This window comes from Elephantulus edwardii, unplaced genomic scaffold, assembly GCF_000299155.1.
Source record: "Elephantulus edwardii isolate Elephantulus edwardi_28Jun2011 unplaced genomic scaffold, EleEdw1.0 scaffold00224, whole genome shotgun sequence".
Classification (NCBI taxonomy): Eukaryota; Metazoa; Chordata; class Mammalia; order Macroscelidea; family Macroscelididae; genus Elephantulus; species Elephantulus edwardii.
In genome coordinates this window covers 4,857,320-4,880,589 of record NW_006399974.1, presented here as the reverse complement: position 1 = coordinate 4,880,589, position 23,270 = coordinate 4,857,320, and the positions used below count along the sequence as shown (strand labels likewise).

General features: G+C 36.7%; 1 protein-coding gene across 1 annotated transcript in view; it reads left to right on the top strand.

Moving 5' to 3' along the window:
- The window catches only part of LOC102850942 (epithelial chloride channel protein-like), a 112,822-nt gene that overhangs the window by 17,284 nt on the left and 72,268 nt on the right, over window positions 1-23,270 (top strand). Inside the window, exons 6-10 of the mRNA XM_006898233.1 lie at window positions 12,190-12,417; window positions 13,617-13,841; window positions 17,263-17,440; window positions 20,016-20,116; window positions 20,484-20,708. Of these exons, the coding sequence (XP_006898295.1) occupies window positions 12,190-12,417; window positions 13,617-13,841; window positions 17,263-17,440; window positions 20,016-20,116; window positions 20,484-20,708 (957 nt within the window). The remainder of the gene's footprint in view (window positions 1-12,189; window positions 12,418-13,616; window positions 13,842-17,262; window positions 17,441-20,015; window positions 20,117-20,483; window positions 20,709-23,270) is intronic.

Here is a 23,270-nt window from a genome sequence, read left to right as displayed (position 1 = left end):
CAAAAACAAAGCATGCCAAAGTAAAAGAGCTGAACAGAAGATTTCAAAGGGGAGCTTGAGAGGATGAAGCGAAGTACCATAGTGGAATGTGCAGAGAGCTAGAATTGGAAAATAAAAAGGGGGAAACTCACTCTGTCATTTGCAAGATAAGAGAACTGAAAAACAAATTTAAACCTCTAGTTGCAATATTGAAAGATGCTATGAGTAAAATATTAAGTGATCCAGAAGGCATCAAAAGAAGATGAAAGGAATACACAGAATCACTGTACCAAAAGAACTGATTGACACTGAAAAATTTCAGGAAGTACAATATGAACAGGAGCCAATGGTAATAATGGAGGAAGTAGAAGTTGCATTGGAGACACTGGCAAAAAAAGAAGGCCCCAGGAAGTCTGCTCTTAGGGACCTCTCTAAAGTACTCAGGAGCAACGGTGTCTCTCTGGAGACTAAGGTGCGCCTGATACAGGCCATGGTCTTTGCAATCGCTTGTTATGCATCAGAGAGTTGGACAATGACTAGGGAGGATGGAAGGAGAGTTGATGCTTTTGAGCTGTGGTGCTGGAGAAGAGTATTGAATGTACCATGGACTGCCAAGAAAACAAACAGATGCATCCTAGAGAGGGTTAAACCAGGCTACTCCTTGGAGGCAAGGAGTCTGGGGCTTTGTCTGACATACTTTGGACATGTTGTAAGGAGAGATAGGTCCTTGGAGAGGGACATAATGCTTGGTAGGGTGGAGGGACAGCGCAGCAGGGTAAGACCCTCTATGAGTTGGATTGATTCAGTGACTGGGATAATCGGAATGGGTGTGTCAGAGGCAATGCAATTGGCACAGGATAAAGCAGGGTTTAGGGCTGTTGTATATAGGGTCGCTATGAGTCACAAATGACTTGATGGCACATAACAACAACAACAACAACAGGAATCAATGAGATATCAATCGATTTGTTTCAATTAGAAGACACAGCCTTGGATGCTCTCACCAATCTATGCCAAGAAATTTGGAGGACAGTTGTCCGGTCAACAGATTGGAAGATGTCCATATTTGTTCCCATTCTCAAGAAAGGTGATCCAACTGACTGTGGAAACAATCAAACAATATCATTAATATCACATGCAAGCAAAATACTGAAGAAGAGCATTCAAAATTGGCTAGAACAGGACATAGGGACCTGCCAGAAGTTAAAGCAGGATTTAGAAGAGGGCGTGGCACCAGGGATATAATTGCTAAAAAGATTGTGGCTGAAAGTAAAGAATACAAAAAGACTGTCTATTTGTGCTCTATTTATGAAAAGATATTTGACTGTGTGAATCACAACAAGTTATGGCTTATAGGAGAAGAATGAGTCCCAGAGCACTTAATTGTTCTCACATGAAACCTATACCTGGACCAGGATTCTGTTGTGCAGACAGATCAGGGAAACACTGCAAGATTTAAAATTAAGAAGGAAGTGTGTCAGAGTTGTATTCTCTCTCCATACCTATTTAATCTGTATGCTAAGCAAATAATTCAAGAAGCTGGACTCTATGAAGAGGAATGTGGCATCAGAATTGGAGGGAGATTCAAGGATGACTTGTGTATATAACACCTTGCTTGCTGAAAATGAGGAGGACTTGAAGCACTTATTGCAGAAGTTCAAGGAATGCCGCCTTTGGTATGGATTGTACCTCAATATCAAGAAAACAAAGATTCTTACCACTGAATTGATAGTCAACATCATGGTGGATGGAGAAGAGATGGAAACTGTCAACAACTTCACCTTACTTGAATCTACAGTTAATACACTTGGTATTGGCAGTCAGAAATAAGGAGACACATTGCACTGGCAAAGTCTGCAGTTAGGGACCTCTCCAAATTATTGAGGAGTGATGATGTCAGTTTGAGGAATAAGGTACATCTGATTTAAACCATCGTCTTTCTGATCACTTGATATGCCTCTGAGAGCTGGACAATGAACAAGGATGACAGAAGAATAACTGATGCCTTTGAGCTGTGGTGTTGGAGAAGAGCACTGAACATCCCATGGACGGCCAAAAGAACAACAAATATGTCTTGGAAAGGACGCAGCTGGAGTGCTCTTTGAAGACAAGAATGACAAGGATTCACTTCACATACTTTGGACATGTTGCTAGGAGGGGCTATTCTTTGGAGAGGACATGAGGTTTGGAAGGGTAGCGGGTCGGCAAAGGAGAAAAAGAGCCTCGGCCAGGTGGATTAATGTGGTAACTGCAGCAATGGGCTTTAGTGTGTCAGAAAGTGTGAAGATAGCATAGGATAGAACAGAGTTCAGATCTTATTGTTCATGGAATCACTATGTGAGTATGACTCACTCTACTCAATGGCACCTAACAACAACAATAGTATCCTGAATGCATCTACATGTTTAAGTTGTCTGACTGTATAGTTTAGATCTTCTGTATCTTTGTTAAGTTTCTTTCAAACTATTCTTTGGTGAGAGTGATATGTTAAATTCTCCTAGTACTATTGTGGTGCTGTCTGATTCTTTCTTTATGTCTGTTAATTGTTGTTTTCTGTATTTTGCCGGTCTATCATTTGGAGCATAGATGTTGACCATAGATGTTATATCTTGATATATTGTGTCTTTAACCATTATCTAGTGCCTTTCTTTATCCTTTGTAGTGGTTTTCATCCTGAAGTGTGTTTTATCAGAGATTAGTATTGCCACTCCAGCTTTTTTGTGACTGCCATTTCCTTGGTATATTTTTACTGCAGAATTGGATTTTTAGTCTATCTTGTTCCTCATTTTTTAGATGTGTCTCTTGTAGGCAATATATTGATGGGTTTTGTTAGGGGTTGGATTTTTCTTTTGGGGGGTGTTGGGTTTTGGGGGGTTATTTTATCCACTCAGTTACTCTTTTTTAATTTAATTGGAGCATTTAAGCCATTCATATTAAGTATGATTATTGATGGGACAGGTTTTATCACTTGCATTTCACTATGTTTCTTTGTTGTTTCTGGCTACTTTTGTCCATCTACTTTTCTTTACAGTCTTTTTGTGAAGGACTTCTTTTAGTATTTCTTGTGGAGTAGGTCTTATTTTCACAAATTTCACAAACTAAGTTTCTGCTTTTCTGCAAATGCCCTAATTTCTCCTTCATATTTGATGGGCAGCTTTGCTGGTACAGGATTCCTCTCCTAGCAATGGTTCTGTTTCAGCCTTCTCTATATGCCATCCCATTGTTTTCTTGCTCACATAGTTTGATTCTGCTGAAATTAGAACTTAATCTGATTAATCTGACTTAATTGGCCCTCCTTTGCAGGTTACTCTTTGTTTTTCTTGTACTGCTTTTATTATTCTATCCTTACTTTTTCTTTTGGAGAATTTGACTATGATGTCTTCATGTTTTTCTTATGTTTAGGGTTCAATGAGCTTTCTGAATGTGGATTTCTTCATCTTCATGATACCTGGGAATCTTCTTTTAGTATCTCTCAAATTTCTTAATTATTTCCTTGACTTCTTCATGTTCTGGAATTCTGATCATCTATACATTGTTCTTGTTGGTGTTATCCCACATGGTTCTAACGTATTCTTTCTTTCCTTCTGTCTCTTCTCTTTTTTATTCTGATATGTTTCCATAGAGGCTCTAGTCTTCCAGCTCACCTACTTTCTGTTCTATCTCTTCTGTTCTGTGTTTTTGTCCCTCTAGCATGTGGAAACTTCTACCATTTCAGTTTTAATATTCTGGACTGCATTTTTGTGTATTTCTGTTATTTCCAATACTGTGTTGGCTATAATCTGTCTCTTGTGATGATTTTTCTAAAATACTTTTACTTCTTTATTGATAGTTTTCATTTTTTCTTCTATCCTTTGCAATTGGTTCAGCAGTTGTTCATGTTCCTCTGTGTTGATATATTTCTTCTGGCTTCCTGTATCTCTGATATTTTGTTCCTCTATGGTTTTCTTTCTTTCTTCTATCATTTGTACTTTCTTCAGTAGCTTTTCATATAACTCCACATAGATATATTTATTCTTTATCCTTTTCTCTGGGATATTAATTGGATCCAAAATATGTTCTGCTTTTTTTATGAGGAGTGCTTGCTTGTTTTTTTCCACAGTATCTTGTGGTGCCTCCTGCTTTCTTGACGTTATGTGATGTTTCTCTTAGTATATGTTAGGCTGTTTCTGTTGCATCTGCAAAAGTTGTTGATAGTTTTTTATCTTTATGAAGCTATTGATTAGTTGCAGGCTTAAAGTGTTCCCTTTAAGAGGGAGGCCAATTCACTCTACTAGAGGTCATTTTGGTCCTGTGTAATGAAAAATTTCACTTTTCCTAAAGTCCTTCAGGTCCTCTCTGGTCTACAGTGTAGTGTTGCCTGCAGGAATTTTGCCCGAGTGCAATGCACCTCTCCTGAAGTTTGTTATTGTCCTTGGTGGTCAGCAGGATTGACCTGATAACTAGGTTCCTCAACTGATGCAGTTTCTCTCAGGGGGACTCCAGTTGTGAGGACTTTCGTTTTCTTCTTATTGCATCTATATGGAAAGTGAAGTCCTTAATATTACTTATTAAGTCTTCTTTACTTTCTCCAACTAAGGTTGCGTTATTTGAGCCTTCCTCTCATCCTAATGTCACATTCCTCTTTATATAGTCCAGATTCCTAAATTACTTGCTCAGAACATACATATTGAAGAGGTATGAAAACAACCCTGCTTCACACCTTTCCTGATTTTAAGACATGCAGGAGCCCATTAAGCTCAAACAGTTTTTGTTCTATGTATAAATTTCACATGAGCACAATTAAGTGTTCTAGACTTTTCATTTTTCTCAGTGTCATCTGTAATTTACTATAATCATACAGTTAGATACCATCTTCTAGTCAATAAAACATAAGTAAACATCCTTCTGATAGTCTCAGTTTTCAGATGAGATCCATCTGCCGTCAACAGTCATATCCAGTACTCCATGGTCTCTTTTTTATATTGTTTTTGTTTTATATTGGTTTGCATAAAATTCATATATATTGCATTTCATTTATATACATTGTTTTTCATACATTTCTCTATTCACATTGTATTTCATATGGTCATTCCTATACACTATGTTTTATAAAATTAACCTTTGATCTATGTCCACCACCACTACCCTACCTTTTCAAGTCCCCGCTGGATATTTCCCAATTCCCTCACACACACCCCTCTGCCCACCAAACTCTGCAATCTTGTGATTTCCTTTCTTCCCCATCTTCAATCCTTCTCTTCCCCCTTTGGACTTCTGTACACATCTTACTAGTATTCCTTCTGTTTTTATAATAATGATCTTATGCAGTATTTGTTCTCGTTAGACTGTGTTAATTCAATCAACATAATGCTCCAGAGCCTCTCTCATGTTATATAATAATTTTTTTTGGCCCATGATCTGTTTTAAATCCATCTATAAATTCCTGTAATTCCCTTTCAATGTAATATTCTGGCAGTTTTTTAAAATAATCTTCAGCAAGGATTTACTTTCATGTGATATTAAATCTATTATTCAGTGATTTTCACATTCTATTAGATCAATTTTGGGGGGATTGGAAAAAACATAGATCTTTTATAGTTGACCAGATGTCTTTCAGATTTCTTGCCATAGACAAATGAGCACAATCAGCCACATTTGTTTGTTGAAACACCACAGTTGGTAGTCCAACACTTCGGCCAATACCTTCAGTACAACTTTGACTTCTTCCTTCCGAACCTCTAGTTCTTGATCATATGCTACTTCTTTAAGTGGTTTAGCATTGACCAATTCTTTCTGGAACCACTACTCTCTGCATTTCTTCCATATTTTATAGATGATTCCTGCACCGTTGAATATTTGTACCTTAGTATCCTTCAGAATTGTACCTTTAGGCTTGTTTGTCTTCAGTTCTTTCAACTTAAGAAATGTGAAACATTCTTTCTTTTTGGTTTTATAAATCCCTAAAACTCATGGAAATTGTAGAGAAAAAAGGAAACCAAGCTTTACAGAGATTTCTCATCAGCAACACTAACTTGTGTTATAAACTGTTCTTTGATTGCAAAGTGTGTTTTACACTCATTCAATGACTTGTTGTGTCATCAAGTTGATTCTGACTCATGGCAACGAGTGTGTTATGGAACATAACTTTTCATAGGGCTTCCTTAGCCATAATCTTTACAGAAGGAGTTCACTTGGAATTTCACTAGTTACTGATTCTAACCCCCGACTTTTAGAAATGTTGTATTTGGTGTATACCATCGAATCAGAACTGAAGTAGTTAGTATCATGAAAAGAGATTGCCTGTCCTTTTCCCATGGAGCAGCTGGAGGATTTGAATCACATGCCTTTGAGATTGTAGTGCAACTTCTTACCACTTGTCCACCAGCCATTTCCTCCATCCAGGAAACACAGAGTCCCATTTGGGGAGGTGTAAATAAGAATCATGTCATTTATCTGTCAGTTTTATATATTGTGATGGCCTGCATATAGCTCAGACAGACAAGAAACAGGAATGACCATCCACTGCTTAAGTATCAGGCTTTTGAAAGCCCTCAAAATAACAGAAGAACATTGTTGGATATATTGCCAGAAGGTGAACTCTACAATGTTGTAAGGTATGCAATATGTGACTAAGGAAGTTTTCTCTTCAGATTAGAACTCATTGGAATTGAGTCAGAACTCATAGCTGGCCTTCCACAGATTTCCAGAAGCAGTAATTTACATGGGAGGAGACTGCTTAACTTCTTATCACAAGAAACTGGTGGATTTGAACCATCAATCTTGGGTTTGGAAGTACAACCTTAATAACTAGTCAGTCAGGGCTCACTAGTCTATCAGAGCTTTGTTCTTAAAGTAGAGTATACCTTAATGATGCAAGTAGAGTAAAGCTTTAACTCAACATCAGACCTTAATTGACAGATACAGAGAGACTCAAAATAAGGACAAATCACTTAATTGCAAACGTTGTTTAATAATTAGAGCATGGAATATTCAATACCTGAATCAAGAAAAACTGGAAGTAGAGATCAGCATGCTGTGCATTAGGGAACTGAGATAGACTGGTATTGACCATTTTAAATTAGACAATTACATGATCTACTATATCGAGAATGTAAAACTAAAAAGGAACAGTACTATATTCATCATCAAGAAGAGCATTTCAAAATCTCTCCTGAAGCATAATGCTGTGAGTGATAGAACACTGAGCATATGAGAAATATGTGTTAATACAACTATTATTCAAACATAAGTGCCAACCACTAAAACCAAAGATAAAGAAACTGAGGATTTCTACTGACGTATGCAGCCTGAAATTTGTCAAATATGCAATCAAGATGCATTAGTAATAATAACAACTATAATGTTAAAGTTGGAAACAAGGTATAGTAGTGGGAAAACATGGCCTTGGTGACAGAAATGAAGCTGAAAATCTGATGATAGAATTTTATGCAATAAATGACGCATTCATTGTAATACTTTTAAAAAACACTAATATCAACTATACACATAGACTTCACCTGAATCATATTGAGTATATCTATGGGACAAGGCAATGGAGAAGCTCAGTGTCAGCAGTCAGAACAAGGCCAGGGAGTGACTGTGGAACAGACAAGTAAACAATATGCAAGTTCAAATTAAAACTGAAGAGAACCTAACAAATCCATGAGAACCAAAATATGACCTTAAACTTAATCCACCTGAATTTTAAAATTGTCTCAGGAATATACATGATGCTTTGAACACTAATGACTGAACACCATACAGGTTATGGAACGAAATAAAGAATATCATCCATGAAGAAAGCAAAATGCCATTACAAAGACAGGGGACTAAGAAGACTAAGACTAAAACAAATGTCAGAAAAGACTCCAAATCTTGCACTAGAGCACAGAAAGGCCAAAACAAAGAGAAGAAATTCTGAAATAAGAGAGATTGTTCCAAAGTTCAGCTCAAGAAGGCAAACCAAACTATTTTAACAAAAATGTGCAAAGATCTAGAATTAGAAAATCAAAAGGGAAAAAAATCAAAAGGGAAGAACATTCTCAGCATTTCTCAAGCTGAAAGTACAGAAGAAAAATAATTTAAAGTTCAAGTTGAAAGTTGAAGGATTATACATACAAAATCTTAAATGATGCAAGACCCATAAAAATCATAAACATAGGATCGGGGAAGATAGAAATAATATATATTCATTGTACAAAAAAAAATGGTCAACACAGAAACATTTCAGGAGGTAACACACGAATGAATCAATTGTACTAAAAGAAGAATTCCAAGATGCACTGAAGTCATTGGATAATTAAAGCACCAAGTATTGATAGAATACCAGTTATGGTCTTCTGGCAAGCAGATGCAGCTGTAGATGCCTGATGTGCTCACTAGTCTACGCCAAGAAATTTAAAAGACAGCTACATAGTCAATTGATTGGAAGAAATCCATATTTATTCCCATTCTATAAAATGGTCATATAATAGAGTGTACAAATTATTTAAAAAATCATTAATATTACATACAAAGGAATATTCTTCTAAGTGTCCAGCACTCTTCTGTCAATTTGCTGTTCTAAGGTAATCTGTGCTTGCTGTGATGCTAAACCTTGTGCCACTGAGGGGTCAAATGCCATAATATCTGCCCATGGTGGACAGTGTTTAGTGGAGTTTCCAGTTTAAGGCAGGTTTGGAAGCAGGAATGGCATCCACTTCCTAAACCACATTTCTCTGGAAACTCTATGAACTTTGAGAAATTACTATAGTTATAGAAAGACTTCAGGCCTTTTGTTCATAGGGTCACTATGAGTCATACTCAACTCGACAACAATCAACAACAACAAAGTAACTCTTGCTCAAGATTATTAAAAAACTACTGGAACAGCAGCAGCAACAGGGAGCAGCCAGAAATTCAGACTGGATTGAGAAGAGGCTGTGGAATGAAGAAATATCGTGGCTGATGTCAAATGGATTTTGACTGAAAGTAGAGAATACCAGAAAGATGTCTAGTTGTGTTTTACTGAGTATTCAAAGACATTGGACAGTGTGAATTATAATAAATTATAGCTAACACTGAGACAGAATAGAAATCCCAGAACATTTAACTGAACTCAGGTGAAGCCTGTGTATAGACCAACAAACTGCTGTTCAAACAGAACAAAGCGATACTAAACGGTTTAAAATCAGGAAAGGTACACATCATAGTTGTATGCTTTCTCTAAACCTCTTCAGTGTGTATGCTGAGCAAATAATTTGAGAAACTAGACTTACATAGAATGTGTTATCAGGATTGGAGAAAAAATCATCAATAACCTGCTTGATGCAGATAGTATAACCTTGCTTGCAGAAAGTGAAGAAGACTTGAAGCACTTACTGTGGAAGATCAAAGGTTATAGTTCTTCGATGTGGATAATATACTAACATCAAGAAAGCATAAATTCTCAAAACAGAATCAGTAGGCAACATTATGTTCGATGGAATAAAAGATTGAAGTTGTCAATGATTTCGTTTTACTTGGATCCAAAATAAGCATCCATAGTAACAGAAGTCAAGAAATCAAAAGATATGTTGCATTGGGAAAACCTGCTGTCAAAGACCTTGTTGAAGAGCAAGGATGTCAGTTTAAAGTCTAAGGTCTGCCTGATTAAAGACACAGTATTCTTTCAATACATGTGAAACTTGCATAATGAATAAGGATTACAGAAGAGGAACTGATGTCTTTGAATTGGGTGTTGGAAAAAATATTGACTATCTCCCATGGATTGCCAAAGAACAAGCAAGCCTGTCTTGGATTAAATTCAACCAGCGTATTCATTAACAGCAAGAATAGTGAAACTTTGTCTCACAAACTTTGGGCATGTTGTCTGGCGATGCCAGTCCTTGGGAAAAGATGTTTTGTTGGGAAGGGTAGAGGGTCTTTGAAAGAAAGGAAGGCCCTCCTCAACATAGACTGACACAGTGACTGCAACAACGGGTTTAAGATTGGTAGAGATAACAACCTAAGTACCCATCAACAAATGAATGGATAGAGAAGCTGTGGTATATTCACACAATGGAATACTACACTGCATTGAAAAACAAGGAACTCATGCAATACTATTCAAAATGGGTGACCCTCGAGGACATTAAGCTGAGTGAAATATCACAGCCACAAAAGAACAAACACTGCATAGTGCCACAGCTGTAGAATGGGACTGACATCAAGGTTAGGGTAAGACTGAGAAAAACTGGATGAATTATGTATACTGCATTGAAACAGATGAGTGAGAGAACAGTTTAAAAGCAATATATTATAGGGCATTATGATTATTATAAGAGCCCGGAATGAAAATTTCAGAGTAGAATATATTTGAGGTGAGGGAGGGTGCGGGAGATTGTATACCAATGAAGGAGTTTTTCTTTTACTTTACAAAGAGAAGAGCGAACAGGGGGTGGGGGGTGGGGGGGAGAAAAGTGCAACAATGAATGAATGGAAATCCAAAATCTCTGTAAATGTTCATTGAAATTAATAATAACAAAAAAAGAATGGTAGAGATAGTGAGGGAGGCACAGGATAGGGTCAGGCTTTAATTCATTGTTCACAGGATTCATAAGAGATATGGTTCATTAAATGATACCTAACAGTAACAAATCAGAATCACAGCAGAATTAAGTAAATTTTAAAATCTTAGATAAAAGATATTCCAATTCAGTTCTTCTAAATCTGTGCTTACTTCTAGAGACTTCACGTTGGGAATGCCCTTCAAGATGGACAGATATAGATAGATAGATAGATAGATAGATAGATAGATAGATAGATAGATAGATAGATAGATGATAGATAAAGAGAGAAATATAAACTACTGAAAGTTCTTATGAATGGAACCTGACACTAAGATTAATTCTTTCCTAGTTTATGGGTAAATGTTTTTAGGCTAGTAAGCTTCAAAATTTGTAGGATTTTTTAATACATTATATAGTAACTAAGCAGCTGCTGTTTTTGTTGTGATATACCTTTGAGTCAGAAGTGACCCATAGCTGACCTTTCAGCAGGTTTTCAAAAGCTGTAACTCACATGAGGAGAAGTACCCATCTTTCTCCCATAGAGTAATTGGTGGATTTGAATCTCATTCCTTTTGGTTAGCAGTGAAATTTCTTACCACCTAATCACTAGAGCTCCCAATTAAGCAATAGTTGGCAAAACAAGTATATAGAATTTGTCATTTCCCACTAAAAGAAAAGCATCATTTCTCAGGAATATTGTTTTATTTATGTCAAAGAGGTTACCTGGGCCAAGAATAAGCCAATGTTGTTGTTGATAAGTGGCATCGAGTTGCTTGCAGCTCATAGCGACCCTATGTACAATAGCCCAAAACTCTGCTCTGTCCTGTGCCAATCTGACACACCCATCTCGATTACCCTAGTCACTGAATCAATCCACCTCATAGAGGGCCTTTCTCTCCTGTGCTGTCCCTCCACCCTCCCAAGCATGATGTCCCTCTCCAAGGACGGGTCCCTCCTTACAACATGTCCAAAGTGTGTTAGACGAAGCCTCAGAATCCTTGCCTCCAAGGAGCCACCTGGTTTAACCCTCTCTGGGATGAATCTGTTTTCTTAGTGGTACCCTCAACACTCTTTTCCAGCACCACAGCTCAAAGGCATCAACTCTCCTTAAATCCTCCTTAGTCATTGTCCAACTCTCTGATGCATAACAAGTGATAGCAAAGACCATGGCCTGTATCAGGGATGTGTCCTGTCTCCATACCTTTTCAACCTGTATGCAGAACAGAATAAGCCAATAGCTGTCAAAATATTTGTTTTCAAATCAACTATGAAAAGATGGGGGAAATGGGCAATTAAAGACGGCTTTCTTTACTCCACTCCAAAATAACGTGCTGGAAATAACCATAAGCTGGATTCCTCTCCTCATAAAATTAATTTAGGGCTAAAGCCCTTCATCCTTCTGTCCAAATGATCTAGGAGAAAAAGGAGTTAGTTTAAGCTTCTGTATTAGTTGCCACCATCTCCCTGTGCCATAATATACCTATATCTAAGAGAAGCACTCAAAAATGTGAAGTTCACACTGAAAATTTTCACACTACTTTGGTACGCAAAATAAATGTCAGGATGTTAGATTATTATGAAAATTTTAATTGGAAATAAAATCGGTGAAGGATGGACATGAAAGCCAACTACTTATTTGGAAAAGAAGCTAATGCCATCAATTTCTGTATGATCATCTTTTTAAATTATTTTTCTTTTCCAGGTGGTAGATTTTTGTACATCAAAGACACACAATACAGAAGCTCCAAATTTACAAAACAAAATGTGTAACAAAAGAAGCACGTGGGAGGTAATCATGGAGTCTAGTGATTTTCAGAATCTATCTCCCATGAAAAGAATGGATCCTCCAGCTCCTCCTACATTTTCATTGCTGAAGTCCAAACAGCGAGTGGTCTGTTTGGTACTTGATAATTCTGAAAGCATGAACACAGTAAGGCACTTAATTTGCTGTCCTACATTTTATTTAAGTGAATAGAGATAATCTCATGCTTAGGTCTAATTAACTAAGATATGTACACATTTATAAGAATAATAAATTTAGTACAATACTTTTATATGAAGAAGTATAAGAAAATAATATGCTAACATAAACATAGTTTTTATGGGAAGATTATTAGTTAATAGATAATTTTTGGTAAACTGTAATTCTAAATACTTGAAAAATGTATCATTTGCATTCTGGAGGTATTGTTGTGTACTGTCAAGTTGGAACCGATACTTAGCTAGCCCTTCGTCAGATTTTCAGCAGTAAATTGCACTGAGGGAGGTCGCCCATCTTTCTCCTGTGGAGTAGCTGGTGGATACAAACCATGTACATGTACTTTGGGTTGCCAGCATAGTTCTTTGCCACTAGGCTACAGATAGTCTGTAGTAATTTGTCCTGTTAATCCAAAGGCTGTACATCTCTGGCAGTTTTAATCCACCAGCAACTCTGACACAGAAATGTGATCACTCTCCCAGTTGCTATGTAATGCCTCAGAAACCTGATGGAAGCCTATTATGAGTTGGAATCAAAAGCAGTGAGGTCAAGTTCAGATTGAACCTTTAATTAAAATTAATTTTAAAATGTAATAAAAAATTTAAAAGTTATACTTCCACCAAGTAAGCAATTATTATTGAAAATATTAATGACAGCATTTTTCACTTCATATATATTCTCCCCCAAAATGCTATATATGTTATATATACGTTCATAAACATATTTGTTAACTTAAACATTAAAAAATGTTTCTACACTACAATTTTCAATTCTGTGTCATAGCACTTTCAATAACTTAATGAAATCATCCTCTATTGTTGAACACTTTGAAGATATTGAACTTGTTAGTATTTAAAACCCTGTTTGAATTAATACCTTTACATACTTTGCCCCCTCATTATTTCCTTATAAGGAATTCCAGATTATAAGTCTATATATTTAAACAGGTATCAATTTTTCAGATATTTTTCTTAATTTATTTCTAAATTTTCTTAAACCCATTTTAATAAAATGCAAGTGTTGCATTTTAAAATACAGAAATCAATTCTTATAATGATCTATGGCCCATGAATGGCCTTCTCATAATACTCTGTTAAATATCGTACTTGATATTTGAGGAGATCATAAAGTTCTATATCTTTTTCTCACAGGACGATCGTCTCATTCGAATGAAGCAAGCAGCAGAATTATTCTTGATTCAAATTCTTGAAAAAGGATCTTTTGCTGGACTGGTTACATTTTCAGATACTGCTAAAATCCAAACTTATCTCACAAAAATATCTGATGATAATTCTTACAAAAAAATCCTTAAAAAGTTGCCTAAAAAAGCTAGTGGTGGACTTGCAATATGTGAAGGACTGAAATCAGGATTTCAGGTAAAGTAAAAATAATTTTAAGTATTATTTGGCATTTTATGCTTTTAATTTTGTCCAATTACCTTTGAATAAGAGTCACGAGCTTTAAGAACCTCTGTAACCCGATCAAGATAAAACATTCATGGGGGGAAAGTATCTCATGTGTGCATGTTAAATTTAATAAAATATTTCATTTTATAACATATTATGCTTCAAAGGGTTGCATTTTAATTATATGTATTAAGTTCTATATTGTTGTAAGTGCCATTGAGTCACTTGTGACTCATGGTAATTATATGTACAACATAGCAAGCCACCCCAATCCTCCCCACCACCCCCAGTTCTGTGCTATGATTTGTCCTATAATTAGATTTTTCAGAAGGTAAATCATTGAGAATCTTCTTCTTTTTCACTGATCTTCTACTTTTAGCAAGCATAGTGTCTTCCTCCAGGTAATAATATCTGTCCTGATACTATATCTAAAGTATAGGAGATGAAGTCTGACCATCAGATCCAACCATTATTCTGGCAGTCCATAGCATAGTCAATATTTTATGCCAACACCAAAATTCAAAGTTATCACTTCTTCAGTTTCCATTTTTCACATAGTTATAAAATAATGGAAAATACTATGGGTTGTGTCAGGTGCACTTTTAGTACTCAGAAGGACATCTTTTTAGAGTTGTCTTCCACCAAATTTGTCCAACATCATACACTGTATGATGATTTCCTGATTGCTGCTTCAATTGATGCTGATTGTGAATCCAAGTAATATTAAATCCTTGAAAATGTATTCTACAATTGGCAATATGTTTGCCATCTGTCATGATGTTGCTTATGGAGCACTTGTGAGGAATTTTGTTTTCATGAAAGAAATGAGGCTGGAGACAGAATGATAGAAATCTGTAGAATCAATGACCTGTCATTGCAAACACCTTTTATAAGAGACATAAATGGCAACCATACACATGGATTTCACCTGACTACCTACACAGAAATTATATTAACTACATCTGTGAAAAAAAAATCGTTAGAGAAGCTCATTATCAGTTGTGAAAACCAGGCCAGGTACTTATTATAGACCATCAACTACTCCTATGCAAGTTCAAGCTGGAGCTAAAGAACGTAAAATCAAATCCACAAGAACCAAAGTTTGATGTGGAGTCTATCCCACCAGAATTAAAAGACCATGTCAGGAATGAGTTTGAAGCCTTGAGCACTTATGAGCAAAGACCAGATGAGCTGTGGGAGGATATCAAGAATATCATTCATGAAGAATATAAAAAGTCACTGCAAAGATAGAGGAGCAAGAAAAGAGCAATAGGGATGCCAGAAGAGATTCTGAATATTACACTGCCATTCTGAGAAGCCAAAGAAAGGAGAAGAAATCAAGAAGTTAAGGAGCTGAACAGAAGAGTTCAAAAGGTAACACAGGAAGACAAGCAAAGTATTATAAGGAAATGTATAAAGAGCCGGAGTTGGAAAATAAAAAGGTCTGAACTCACTCAGCATCTCCTAGGCTGAAAGAACTGAGGAACAAATTTAAGCCTCAAGTTGTAATACTTCATTCAGGGTGCTGATGGCAGAATATTGAATGACCCAGAAAGCATCAAAAGAAGATGGAAGTAGTACACAAGAGTCAGGGACGTATTCTATCTCTGTACCTCTTCAATCTACATGCTGAGCAAATTATCTGAGAAATTGAACTCTATGAAGAGGACTGTGGCATCAGGTTTGAAGGGAAACTCAGCCATAACCTGTGTTATGCAGATGACACAACTGAACATGCTGAAAGTGAGGAAGACTTGAAGCACTTGTTGCGGAAGATCAAAGAATGCAGCCTTCAGTATGGATTGTGTCTCAATATCAAGAAAACAAGGATTCTTATGACTGGACTGATAGACAACATCATGATGGATGGAGAGGAGAGTGAAACTGTCAGCAGCTTCATCTTGTTTGGATCCACAATTAACATCCTTGGTATGAACAGTCAGGAAATAAGGAGATGCATTGCACTGGGAAAATCTGGAGTTAGGGACCTTTCCAAAGTATTGAGGAGTAGTGATGTCAGTTTGAAGACTAAAGTGTGTCTGATTCAGGCCATAGTCTTTCTGATTACTAACTATGCATCCAAGACCTGGACGATGAATAAGGAAGGATACTAGAAAAGAAATTGACACTTTGAGCTGTGATGTTGGAGAACAGCACTGAACATCCTATAGACAGCCAAGAAAACAAATAGATATGTCTTGGAGAGGGTGCAGCCAGAGTGTTCTTTGGAGGCAAGAATGATAAGGTTTTGCCTCAAATACTTTGGACATGTTGCTAGGAGATGCTGTTCCTTGGAGAGGGACATGATGTCAGGAAGAGTGGAGGGTCAGCGGAGGAGAGCAAGACCTTCAACCGGGTGGATTGACACGGTGACTGCGGTAATAAGCTCTTCTGTGTCAGTGTGAGGATGGTGCAGGACAGAACAGGGTTCTTGACAGCGCCTAACAACAACAGCTAAGCCATAATACTTCCAAACATGTCATATGTATGTGAATATCAGATTACAAATAAAGAAAACCCAGGAAGAACTGACACCTTTGAACTATGTGTTTGCAAAAAATACCAAATTTACCATGAATTGCCAAGAAAGAAGACATCACATTTGTTAAAGCAGAGCAGCAGAAAAAAAGAGACCCTCAATGAAATGAATTGGCACAATGCCTGCAACAGTAGGCTGTAGTCGTTAGGACTGTAGAAAACCTGACAGTGATTTGTTTTGCTGCACATAAGGTTGTTGCGTGTTAGACCTGACTCTATGGCATCCAACAACAGAAGGGCTGGAATTTAACTTTCAAGTTGACTGAGTCCAAAGCTCTTAGTCTATTCTTACTAGAAGTAAGAAGAAGTATATTGTGGCAACTGTTAAACTTATTAAATTTTTTCATCATGACACGTTAATTTTTCTGAAAAATCTTGACATTCTACAACAGTGTACAAATAATATTCGCATAATCCACTATTTAACCTTGTAGACCTGCCTTTGATAATGATTTTGCAAATGTATCTATTTCAGTCTCTTCTTCTTCCCCCTCAAGTATCTCTTTGGATAATAATATAGCATTTGCTCAATGCTTACTGTGTGCCAGGCATTTTTTAAGTGTTTTATTCTTTTTCTCTTGAGTTGTTAGATTATAATTGAGAGGATGTGATGATTAACACTCTAGCTTTTGAAAATCTTTGAAACTATCATACATATTTACATCTACATACCAACTTAGACTGAATAAAAAAGTTTTCTTTTACTTACTCTGATATGTAAGGCTAAACACTTCTCAAAGACTAAATAAGAGTTTAAACTTAGCTTAAATTAATTGTTATTTTAATTTATTCTTACTTCGAATTTATTAATATTTTATAGTCTATAATTAATGGTCTGACTTTTCATTGTTAGGCAATTACCAAGAGTAACCAAAGTACATTTGGTTCTGAAATCATATTACTGACAAATGGGGAAGATCCTAAAATAAGTTTATGCTTTGAAGAGGTAAAACAAAGCGGTGCCATCATCCACACCATTGCTCTTGGACCTTCTGCTACCAATGAACTGGAGACACTGTCAAAAATGACTGGTAAACACTGGAATATATTATTGTTGCAGAATTTAAAAACAACAAAGCTCATTGCTGCTAATTCAGAACTGACTCAGGGCAGACTTTCAGGAAGTTTTCAAAAGCAGTGAATTACACAGGAGGAAATTATCTATCATTTTCCTGTGGAGCTGGATTTTATGGATTCAATTAGTGGTAAAGCCATTGGGTTAGAAACACAATTACTTATTCTGGACTATGTCACTAAAGCTCTGTTTGAGTTACTGTTGTTGTTGCTTTTATTAGGTGCTGTCAAGTTGACTATAACTCACAGTAACCCTATGAACATCAGGTCTGAACTCTGCATTGTCTTGTGCCATCTTCACTATCATTGATAAACTACAGTGTTACAGTCACTCTATTCATCCATCCTTTTGAATCTTCCTCTCTTTCACTGGCCTTCCACCCTTCCAAGTTTAATGTCTTTTTTGAAGGACTAACCTCTTCTAACAACATGTCCAAAATATTTGAAATCAAGTTTCATCATCCATGCTTCCAATGAGCACCTGCCTGTACTTTATCCAAGACATTTATTTGTTCTTTTGGCAGTCTTTGGGATACTCAGTAGTCTTCTCCAACACTACAACTCAAAGGTATCAATTCTTCTTCTATAATCCCTGTTCAAAACCCATTTGCTGACTCTCTCATTCCAGATTCCTTTTCCCTTTAAACTACAAAGCTGCTCAAAAAGACCCCTTCCTAAAAGTGAACTTAATTATTTCCTTATCTTTCAAATTCATATCTTCCCTCTACATTTTGTTGTCCCGTGTGTGTGTGTATGTGTGTGTGTTTATATGTTTCACCTGATACTACTGAATACGTGTTGTCTTCTTTTATCCTGTGACCACATTATGGTAGCATCAATAAACTGCAATTTCTTTCTCAGTTACTAAATCATATTCTTGTTGTTGTTGTTGTTGTTACATGCCTTCAAGTTTCCTGCGACTCAGAGTGACCCTGTGTATGATAGCATTAAACACTGTCCAACCCAAGCCATTCTCATTATCTCCAACACATCTAACCTCATTACCCCAGTTACTGTGTCAATCCATCTCATCCAGGGTCTTCCTCCCTTGTATTGTCCTTCTTCCCTTCCAAGCATGATGTCCTTCTCCAAGTACCGGTCTCTCCTGGCAACATGTCCAAAATATATGAGCTGAAAATTCAAAATCCTTGCCTTCAAGGAGAAACTTGGTTTCACTCCCTCCAAGATAAAATTGTTTGTTCTCTTGGTGGTCCATGGTATTATATTCAATACTCTTCTCTAAAACCACAACTCAAAGGCATTAATTCCTTCTTCTGTCAACCTTAGTCATTGTCCAGTTCTCTGAAGCATAGCAAGTAATTGCAAAGGCCAAGGCCTGGATTAGATATAACTTAGTCTTTTGACTGACTTCATTGCTGTTTAGCACTTTGACGAGGTCTCTGACCTCAGACTTCCCCAATATAATTTGTCTTTTGATTTTTTTAAATTTATGTATTTATTTTTATTATTAATTTTAATGAAAGTTTACAGAGACTTTGGATTTCCACTCATTCATTGTGGCACTTTCTCCCTGACCACTCCTCCCCCCACCCCCTAGGTCACTCTTCTCTTTGAAAAGTAAAAGAAAAATTCTTTCATAGTCCATTCCACTATGCAGCCTTCGTTCTGAACTCCTGTCATGACAATAACATCTAATCATATATCAGTTCTCTCCCTGAGCTGTCTACATAATTTATCCCATCTTTCTCAGTTTCCCTCCAGCCCCAATGTCATTCCTGTTTTACAACAGCAGTATTTGTCTTTTTGTGACTGAGATATTTCAATAAACATAATGTCCTCCAGAGTGACCCATTTTGTACAACATTCCATGAATTCCTTGTTTTTCAATGCAGCATAGTATTCCATTGTGTGAATATACCAGAGCTTCTCTATCCATTGTTTGTTGATGGACACTTAGGTTGTTTCTAACTCCTTGCTATTGTGAACAAAACCACAGTAAACATGGTTGTGCACATATCTGCTTGGGTGGTGGTTATGGTTTTTTGGGGGGTATATTCCCAGTAATAGAATTGCTGGGTCAAATGGTATTTCTATTTCCAACCTTTTGAGAAAGCGCCATACATAGTGGTTGCACCATTTTACACTCCCACCAACAGTGAATAAGGGTTCCAGTTTCTCCACAACCTCGCCAGCATTCGTTACTTGCTGTTCTGTTAAATTTTGCTATTCCTACTGGGATGAGATGATATCTCATAATTGTTTTCTTTTAATTGTTTTACTTCTGGTGCCAAGAGTGTTGATTGTGGACCCAATAAGCTAAAATTTTTAACAACCTCAATCTCTTATCCATCTACAAAATCTGAACTCCTTGCTAAAATTTCCTCCATTATGATATATTCTAACCAAGGTTTTATTTGGTATAGGCCTATATCTGGAACACTAATATAGTGAAAAATCTCCTGAGATTGTGGGAAGTAAATTTTTGCAAGTTTAAAAGTAAATACAAAATAAGAAAAATATAACATTTTTATTTAATATTAGTGTTCCCAAGTTAAATAAATGTCATTTCAGGAGGATATCACTTTTATGCCAATAAAGACCCAACTGGCTTGATTGATGCTTTCAGTAGAATTTCATCTAGAAGTGGAAGTCTCTCTCAACAGGCTATAGAGGTGAGAATACCAAGAAAATGATCTGATTGTTCACAGTTGCAAGACATTTCTATTAACATAAGCATTCTATTTTCTCTAGTACATAACTCTTATGCCTGAAAATATTTCAGTTGTACAAGAAAAGCATTCTTACTGACTGGTTTTTCCATGACACTCACAGTCACCTTTTCTTTTAAGTTGCTATAAATAAACATAATTATATAGCTAATTATGTAAGTACTTTTAATTGTCATCATTTAAATCTTGAAGAGAAATTTAAAATTACTCTGAACTAAATACTGAAATTATATTACCTAGATAATAAAATAAAAATTACATTAACTAAAATAATAAATTGACTTGTTTGTGCACTTTTTTAATGTAACAGCTGGAAAGTAAATCTTTCAATACTTCCGGAAACACATGGGTATATGGTAGAGTCCCTATAGATAGTACAATTGGAAGTGATACTTATTTTGTTGTCATCTGGAAGAAAACAAAACCAGAAATTTACCTTCAAAATCCAAAAGGAAAGATATATAACACCTCAGATTTCAAAGAAGATAAAATACATATTCGATCTGCCCGTCTTTACATACCAGGTATTGCAGAGGTAAGTTTAGTTTTCTTCTGTACTTTTTTAATGTCTTTTTATAGTAAGATAACTTCTTATATATTACTGACATTTTTAATATGGTATATCATCTGTTATTTTTAAATGCCAGTAATAAAAATTAATAATTCATGCTATTCTATTTATTAGATTGTAAAATTGGGTCACATCAACGTGGTATCACCGTAAAGTGGTTCTCATGGATTTAGAATGGGAAATGTCATGCTATCAACCTTAAAGGGGTTGGAACAGTCAAAAGTTGGAATACACCAGCTGCACTGCTGTGGAAAGATCAGCACTTTCCCCCTGTAAAGATTTACAGCCTCAGATATCTGATAGAGAGTGACTATGAGCTGGCAACAACTCAATGACAGTGGATTTGGATTAAGGTGATGATGCATAACATTATGGAAAGTATTCACACGGACCACAAAGGTAGACAGTATTATATACAATCCTAAATTATTAGCAATAATAAATATTCATCCATAGCTGGATATATAGACAAATAGGCAAGGAAAACAGAAATGAGCAGGTGAATGATTGGATTTTTATAGCAAATTGCTCATGTTTCTTCCACAGAGCAGCTTTGGTATTTGAATGACTGACCTTCCAGTTAGCAGTGTAACATGTAAGGCACCCTTCCACCAGAGCTCCTACTACAGCTATACATTTTCCATATAAATGACTCAACCACAACCTGCATTATGCACATGGCATAATCTTACTTGCTAAAAGTTCGGAAGACTTGAAGCACTTGCTTAAGGAAATCAAAGACTTCAGCTCTCTGCATAGATTACATTTCAACATCAAGAATACAAACATTTTCACCACTGGACCAACAGATAACATCAGATAGACAGAAAAAAGATTAAAATTATCAATGATTTCATCTTACTTAGATCCACAATCAAAATTCTCGGTACCAGCAGTTAGGATATCAGGAGACTTACTGAATTAGGAAAGCTCACAGTCAAAGACCTCTTTGCTATGCTCCCGAAAGCTGGACAATTAAAAAGATGATAGGCAGAGAGCTGAGGCCTTTGAGACATGGTGTTGGAGAACAGTACTGCATATACCATGGACTGCCAAAAGAACAAATAGATAGATCTTGGAGAAAATGCATTCAGAATGCTCCTTGAAGGCAAGACTGGCAAAGCTCTGTCTCACATACTTTGGGCATGTTCTTCAGAGCTATCCCTTGGAGAAGAACATCGTGCTTGGAAAGGGAGGTGAAATGGAGCAGGACCTTTAACAAGATGCATTGATATAGTGACTGTAGCAATGGGCTCAAGTATGTCAGAAATTATGAGGATGGCACAAGATAAGACAAGGTTCATATCTATTTGTCATAGTATCATTACAAGTCATACTTGATTCAGTGGCATCTAACAACAATAACATAGCACTGAGGGAGCTCTGCAAGCCTACTGGGTAGGTAGTAGCACTATCAGCTCAAAGGAAGGCAGTTTGGATCTACTAGCTGCTATGTGATATAAAGATAAATGATCTACTCCTGTATAATTGCTTTTGTTGTTATGTGCTGTCAAGTCATTTTCAAATCACAGCAACCCAGTGTATAACAGCTCTGAACTTTTTCTATCTTGAGCCAATTTCATTGTCTCTGACACACTGACCTCCATTACCCCAGTCATTGGGTTGGTACATCTCCTCCAGGGTCTTCCTCTCCTGTGCTGTCCCTCCAACCCTCCAAGCATGATGTTCTTCTCCAAGGACTTATCTCTCCTGGAAACAAGCCAAAATATGTGAGATGGAGCTTCAAAATTTTTGCTTCCAAGGAACAGCCTGTTTTCACTCTCTCCAAGTCAGATCTGTTTGTTCTCTTAGCAGTCCATGGTATATTCAATACTGATTTCCAGTACCACAACTCAAAGGCATTGATTCTTCTGTCATCCTTGGTCATTGTACAGCTCTCTGATGAGTAGCAAATAATTGCAAATACCATGGCCTGGATCAGGCACACCTTAATCTCTAGACTGACATCATTGCCCTTCAGTACTCTGGAGAGATCTCTGACTGAAGATTTTCCCAATACAATTTGTCTTTTTTTCCTAGTTACTGGTACCAAGGTGTTGATTGTGGAGCTAATCAAGCTGGAGTTGTTAACAATATTAATCTCTTCTCCATCTATGACAATGGTGCTAATTTGCCTGGAGAGAACCTTTAGTTTTTTTATGCTGAGCTTCAATACATATTGAAGACTGCAGTCCTTGACCTTGTGTAGCAAATGCCTCATGTCTTCCTCAGATTCAGCAAGTAGGGTTGTGTCATCACAGGTTGTTGATGAGTTTTCCTCCAATCCTGATGCCACATTCCTCTTCATATAGTGCAGCTACAGCCTCTGAAAATCTACTGCCGGGTCAGCTATGAGTCCATTCCAACTCAACAGCAGTGAGATTTTGTGGAGAGTATGTATGTCAGTATAGCAATACTGAACTGAAGCATGATGGACATTGTGAGGATCACGCAGAACCAGGCAAGGTTTGTTCTCAGGGTCACTGTGAGTCATAGTTGACTGCATGGCACCTGACAACAACAACA